The 7,645-nt window shown below is 41.9% G+C and overlaps 1 protein-coding gene across 1 annotated transcript in view; it reads left to right on the top strand.

Annotated features, from left to right (window-relative positions):
• The first annotated feature begins 2,068 nt into the window (after positions 1-2,068).
• Positions 2,069-7,645, top strand: part of rtn2a (reticulon 2a) — a 20,612-nt gene continuing 15,035 nt past the window's right edge. Inside the window, exon 1 of the mRNA XM_079515063.1 lies at positions 2,069-2,206. Coding sequence (XP_079371189.1) covers positions 2,194-2,206 — 13 coding nt within the window. The 5' untranslated portion in view covers positions 2,069-2,193. The remainder of the gene's footprint in view (positions 2,207-7,645) is intronic.

Genomic DNA, 7,645 nt, shown 5'->3' with positions numbered 1-7,645 from the left:
TTGAAGTGGAATGTCACTCACTGTTCTTATTTTAGTGGCCCAGGGTTTGGATGCACATTCCAGCCTCAGTTTATGGTGATTTATGCGTGGTGTGTGCTTGGTGACAGCTAGGGAGTCAGGGTGGCTTGAGTAACTAGTAGGCTACACTCAAGTGAATACAGTTGAATCTATGTTGGGCACGTTACACCCGTTACACAGCCAATACCATCTTTTACCATCAGGGTGACGGTACATGGTACCTTCTCTGCAGGCTAGGGCCTCAAGATCGTTTGTTCCCATAAGTATAGGACTTATGAACAAGCAGGCCCCATCTCAGTTCCGTGCATAAAGTGTGATGTGATGCCTCTTGGAACTATATGACTGGTGGCCTTCTTTATTGTCAATGTACTGTGTGATCTGTTTGTTTGTATGTGTTTGTGTATGTTCTGTATCCTGATGACTGCTTGGCACAAAACAGATTTCCGAAAGGACAAATAAAGTATCTATCTAAAATATAGGGTAGTAACTTGGTCACTTTACTTGTTACTGTTCTCAAAAAGTAACGGGATTACTTTCCTGAATCCTAAAAGTAACTATTTACGTTACTAGTTCACTTTTGCGTACCTTTTTTCCCTTCAATATTCATGTATTTTCCAAAATACAAAAAAAACACAACTGAACTTTCATCTATTGTAGATGATTATGATGAAAAGCAGTAGATATACAGTACATAGGAAGCATGTCTTCAACACAACACCATACCTTGAAATCATCTTTCTGCAGCAGACAGGCTCAACATGATCGGGAACAATCTGGCATCTCTGAGGATCGCGCTCTACCGCAACGGCCAATCAGCTGTCCATTAATAGTCTTGTTTTTGTCCTCTTTTTTTCTCATTGTATGGATTTTGGCCAGGCCATGAATGGATTTGGACAGGCGGACGCCTGCCCTTGCCTTATTGTACATAAGCCTCTGGGAACCGTATGGTACTGTATAGTAATGCAATTAGTAATGCAATTGAGCATAATTCGTTGCTGTCGGGAGGAAACCTCATAAATCCATTTTTGAGGTTTTTGATTTTTTTTTTTGCATTAATCAGTGCTATTGAACACCCTTTACGTCTGTGTGTTTCGAAAATATTGAACCAATGGAAAGTAGTAAAAAGTGCTTTGGACAAAACCTCTTAACTCCATTGGACCCTCAAAGTGTCTGCTAACTCCACCACCTCTCCCCTCTCATCATGGAAGTAATTGACAATACATAAAGTTACAACACCAACTTTGATGAGGCAGTATTAAAAGATTTTCTTTATTTCCTGAAAAAAGAATATTTTTAATTTCCTGAAAAATGAACATTTTGGAGTTATGAGGTTTCCTCCCGACAGCAGAGATATAGTTTAACTCTTGAACACCTTGGTACTGTAGTAGCATCCTCTGCACCCCTCGCCCCAACCCCTCCTCTCTCTGTTAAATAGTCCTTTTGATGCTACTGAGTTTTCTACCAATAATTGTCTCGTTTAAAAATAGAAAAATATGGCCAGTACAGAATTCATTCCATACTGTATGTTGATCTGACCCCCCCCCCCATGCCAAAGCGCCAGCGCTCGCCCAGCAGTCTGCCGTCACCCAGGCGGATGCGTGCAGCCCTCGCCCTCAGGGTGTCTTACTGGCATGTATTACTGATGAATTGGGTACAATGGACCACAATGAAGTCCGCCACCTTTTAGGTACTGTATCTGTTCGGAAGCAGAGTATTGCTTGCCGTCATCACAGACGTCCTTGAATGCTCGCTTCTTGGCTTCAGGAGAGACCTTCTAATTGATAGCGCAACCTATCCAAGATAAAAGGAATACCATGAGTGCATTATTTCAGAGTTTAGCTTTAAAGCATTCCAATGCAGTCAATTCGAATCTATTTTTGTATAGTGAATGCTATTGTTGTCAGTGAGGTATTAATTTCTTAAGCTTGAATAGTTGTATTTATTTATACGTTTAGCTTTTGTTAGTGTTGAAAGGGAATCAGGGGCTGGGAGGGGGGGTGCGGACTGGATTATTTTCAGCTGTCAGTTCTTGTGGACTGCTGACAAAGCAAGGGAGAGCCAAAAAAAGCTCAGACCAGCAGGGGCAGCTCAGCGGGGCCAGAAGCACAGGCAGAGAGAGAGAGAGAGAGCGTGACGGTGTGTGCGGGTAAACACTGGAGCACAGAGACCACCAAGATGGCCAGCAAAGGTGAGACCCTAGGCTTAAAGAGAAATTAAGGGGATTATTTAATTGAGACAGTGGTCGTGTCAACCATGGTGATGGTGCTTGTATACACTCGCTGTCAGGCAGCGCTGGCTATAGTTGCTATAGACTGAGGCTATAGCAACCAGGGGTGTAACCGCACTTCTGTGGTCGTGGATTTATACTGTTTTGCTTTGTGCCTTTGTTGTGGTCTCATAGTCTGGCAGTTAACCCTTGCATCCCTATTCCTGGGGCGAACATTCAGACTAAAATGGAAGATCTACAAGCGTTTTGAGCCTGTTACTTTGGACAAAGAGACTTGGTGTGTAGAGGGAAGGAAAGTACTAGTTTTTTGGACCCCTGGGGGACACCTGTCAACAAAATACAGTATGGGTGTAAGGGACTGTTTGCAGAAGTGTTAGGGATCTCCTCTCATTTGTAAAGTCCTCGGGAAATACTGTAGCATATGCTATAGCAGCCAGTGTGTGACTGTGTGTGTTTTCTGGTTGTTTCAATTCAGTAAGACTACGTGTGTCTTAACTTGTACTAAACTAACTGTGGTGTATTTGGCCGTGGGTGTCTGGCTTGGTGTGTGTTTTTTGATATGCTGTTGTGAGACCGCCGTAGTAGCCTGTAGTGTATAATGAGTTGACCAGCTGGTTTCTCTCATTTTAACACTTCCTCTATGGGTTGCAGAAATCGAGAAATGACACGTAGAGAAGTTCTGAAGGGTGTCGATCCTCCTGCTATTTATGTTTAGCACCTCATTGCATCTAAATTGGCTGAGCGGTGTTTTGATGGAGGACATTATACAGTCTGTTCTGAACTGACATGAGGCAATGTGTCAATTAATGAACTCTCAGGGTCTTTCAGTGTATGGAGGATAACAATATTACAGGTCATGTAACCTCACAGGAAGCTAAGGGTGGACTAACGGGAGGTCTTGACTTTAAGGGCAGTCCCCGTTCTGCCTTCAAGATGATTTGCTTGAGCCATTTAGAAAGTCCTGCGGTGCCGATTTAGCATAAATGGAGGGGGAGGATATATCTCTACAGTACACAACAAATGTTAATGTGAAATCACACCTGTGTGAAGTGAGGGGCGCTCTTATCATCGTACATATGCACCGAGCAAAATTAAAACTGTTAAAAAAAGAAAGAAAGAAAGAAAGAAAGAAAAATTAACCCATTGTATTTTATTGTGTACAATGTCTACCTCCGTACATCCAAATGTTACTGTATACTTCAGCGTTGTATTTTGTTATAACCCAGGCAGGTGTGTATGCACTAGGGCTTTAAGCAACTAGTTGGCAGGGACAAATTAGGGCCAGTGGGGCCGTGGCCCAGCGGGCCCTTTGCTCTCAGGGGCCCTTCTGGGAAATTGGCCCTTCATTGGCTGTTAATTTTGTTAAATTTAGGTTAAAAAGATGATAAAAACACGGAAACACACGGAAATGTTGCGCGCTATGGGGGCCCTGCAAATATTACCGGCCCAGGGGCCCTCGTGTGGGTTAATCCGTCCCTGCTAGTTGGTATACTACAGTAGCCTGGCTAATAAGCCAGACCGAATCAGCCGTTGGCAAAAAAAAAAGCCTGCCGGCGGATTACGGTCTGGAGAGGCTCAATTGTACGCCCATTTCCTACACCAGAGAACTGGTGTGGCCAATCGGGACACGGTATGCAATATGGGCGGGCTTTGGTACAGTGACGTTCAATGCTTGAGACCTTTGACTGACAGTAGCTCTGACCAATTGCGTCAAAGAGAAAATGTTTGAACCCGCCCCCCGGGAAACAAGATCCATACACAGCATCTCCAGACTCAAATACCACACGACAGTGTGATTTGAGTCTGGCTTATTAGCCAGGCTAATACTACAGTGCATCCGGAAAGTATTCACACTCCTTCACCTTTACCACATTTTGCTTTGTTGCAGCCTCATTTCAAAAGGGATTTAATTAGTTTTTTTCCCTCATCAATCTACACACAATACCCCATAATGATGACTATTTTTGTTAATTTATTAAAAATAAGAAACTTAGTACTAAGTCAAGAGTGTGAATACTTATGTACATGTGTTTTTCCAGTTTCTTATTTTTAATAAATTAACAAAATATTTGAACTAACTAACTTCATCATTATTGGGTTATTGTGTGTAGATTGATGAGGGGGAAAAACGATAATCCCTTTTGAAATGAGGCTGCAACAAAGCAAAATGTGGTAAAAGTGAAGGAGTGTGAATACTTTCCGGATGCACTGTAGTTGACTAGTTGGAAGAAAAAAAAAACGTTTTTATTTTTTACGACTACTATTATAAATTATTAATAATTAATAAATTATTATTATTATTATTATTATTATTTTTACATAATAGGTAGGCGTAGTTAAACAACTAGTCGACTATAGTCGAAACTAGTCAACTAGTAAAAATCACTGTAAGTGAAAGCCCTAGTGTGTGCACTGCATCCTATATCGTGACAATGAGACAGGTGTGTGTGCCAGGGATGTGACGTGACATGACACAGGGTATGAATAGAATGTTTATACTGTAAATAGGCCACCTGCTGGTTGGAATCTCTGTCAGTGACCCCCCCCCCCCCCCCCCCCCCTTTCAGTGCTGTACAGACACATGCTGAATAACAATGACCGCAGACAGGCAGACGCACTTAATGCCTGCCCAGCCCACCATTATTGGAGGCACTCACAGCTGCAGCTCATCATGTGCCATAATTACATGACATATCATTAGGCATAAGGCTGGCTGGCTGGCTGGGTGGGTGTTTGTACGTACGTACGAGGGGAGGCTATTGTTAGGAGAGTCGCGCATTATCTCAACGAAAGCCGTCTGGTCATTTACATTAAAGTATATAATGACAGTTGGGGCTGGGCAACACGTCAATTTTATATAGATATTGTGATAATATGAGAATATTCATCTTTTCCTGGTTTTAATTACTTAAGACATATTTCATACTTTCAAACATTTGAAAACGATTTTCAATGCGAAGCCATTTTCAAAGTTATTATAATAATAATAATTATTATTACGTCAATAAAATTATTATTATTATTATTATTATTATTATTATTATTATTATTATTATTATTAGTATTAGTATTAGTATTAGTATTGTACTTTTAATGATGAAATTATATGGTATTTCAAGGGGGGAACCTGTGTACTCTCTGCTGCCCCATCTGGCAGAGTCAGGTTAGATTTTTACCGCTCCCCCCCCAAACTTTTTCGGTCAAAACAAAAGCACGCGTGGCAAAGCTGTAGGGCCCCGGAGGGCTTCAAAAATTAAGGACCCCTCTCTCCTTGAGAGTTGAGGACACGTAGAGAAGTTCTGAAGGGTGTCGATCCTCCTGCTATTTATGTTTAGCACCTCATTGCATCTAAATTGGCTGAGCGGTGTTTTGATGGAGGACATTATACAGTCTGTTCTGAACTGACATGAGGCAATGTGTCAATTAATGAACTCTCAGGGTCTTTCAGTGTATGGAGGATAACAATATTACAGGTCATGTAACCTCACAGGAAGCTAAGGGTGGACTAACGGGAGGTCTTGACTTTAAGGGCAGTCCCCGTTCTGCCTTCAAGATGATTTGCTTGAGCCATTTAGAAAGTCCTGCGGTGCCGATTTAGCATAAATGGAGGGGGAGGATATATCTCTACAGTACACAACAAATGTTAATGTGAAATCACACCTGTGTGAAGTGAGGGGCGCTCTTATCATCGTACATATGCACCGAGCAAAATTAAAACTGTTAAAAAAAGAAAGAAAGAAAGAAAGAAAGAAAAATTAACCCATTGTATTTTATTGTGTACAATGTCTACCTCCGTACATCCAAATGTTACTGTATACTTCAGCGTTGTATTTTGTTATAACCCAGGCAGGTGTGTATGCACTAGGGCTTTAAGCAACTAGTTGGCAGGGACAAATTAGGGCCAGTGGGGCCGTGGCCCAGCGGGCCCTTTGCTCTCAGGGGCCCTTCTGGGAAATTGGCCCTTCATTGGCTGTTAATTTTGTTAAATTTAGGTTAAAAAGATGATAAAAACACGGAAACACACGGAAATGTTGCGCGCTATGGGGGCCCTGCAAATATTACCGGCCCAGGGGCCCTCGTGTGGGTTAATCCGTCCCTGCTAGTTGGTATACTACAGTAGCCTGGCTAATAAGCCAGACCGAATCAGCCGTTGGCAAAAAAAAAAGCCTGCCGGCGGATTACGGTCTGGAGAGGCTCAATTGTACGCCCATTTCCTACACCAGAGAACTGGTGTGGCCAATCGGGACACGGTATGCAATATGGGCGGGCTTTGGTACAGTGACGTTCAATGCTTGAGACCTTTGACTGACAGTAGCTCTGACCAATTGCGTCAAAGAGAAAATGTTTGAACCCGCCCCCCGGGAAACAAGATCCATACACAGCATCTCCAGACTCAAATACCACACGACAGTGTGATTTGAGTCTGGCTTATTAGCCAGGCTAATACTACAGTGCATCCGGAAAGTATTCACACTCCTTCACCTTTACCACATTTTGCTTTGTTGCAGCCTCATTTCAAAAGGGATTTAATTAGTTTTTTTCCCTCATCAATCTACACACAATACCCCATAATGATGACTATTTTTGTTAATTTATTAAAAATAAGAAACTTAGTACTAAGTCAAGAGTGTGAATACTTATGTACATGTGTTTTTCCAGTTTCTTATTTTTAATAAATTAACAAAATATTTGAACTAACTAACTTCATCATTATTGGGTTATTGTGTGTAGATTGATGAGGGGGAAAAACGATAATCCCTTTTGAAATGAGGCTGCAACAAAGCAAAATGTGGTAAAAGTGAAGGAGTGTGAATACTTTCCGGATGCACTGTAGTTGACTAGTTGGAAGAAAAAAAAAACGTTTTTATTTTTTACGACTACTATTATAAATTATTAATAATTAATAAATTATTATTATTATTATTATTATTATTTTTACATAATAGGTAGGCGTAGTTAAACAACTAGTCGACTATAGTCGAAACTAGTCAACTAGTAAAAATCACTGTAAGTGAAAGCCCTAGTGTGTGCACTGCATCCTATATCGTGACAATGAGACAGGTGTGTGTGCCAGGGATGTGACGTGACATGACACAGGGTATGAATAGAATGTTTATACTGTAAATAGGCCACCTGCTGGTTGGAATCTCTGTCAGTGACCCCCCCCCCCCCCCCCCCCCCCTTTCAGTGCTGTACAGACACATGCTGAATAACAATGACCGCAGACAGGCAGACGCACTTAATGCCTGCCCAGCCCACCATTATTGGAGGCACTCACAGCTGCAGCTCATCATGTGCCATAATTACATGACATATCATTAGGCATAAGGCTGGCTGGCTGGCTGGGTGGGTGTTTGTACGTACGTACGAGGGGAGGCTATTGTTAGGAGAGTCGCGCAT

This window comes from Electrona antarctica, assembly GCF_951216825.1.
Source record: "Electrona antarctica genome assembly, chromosome: 11".
Lineage (NCBI taxonomy): Eukaryota > Metazoa > Chordata > Actinopteri > Myctophiformes > Myctophidae > Electrona > Electrona antarctica.
The sequence above is the reverse complement of the archived record's forward strand: the minus strand, read 5'-3'. Positions and strand labels throughout refer to the sequence as shown.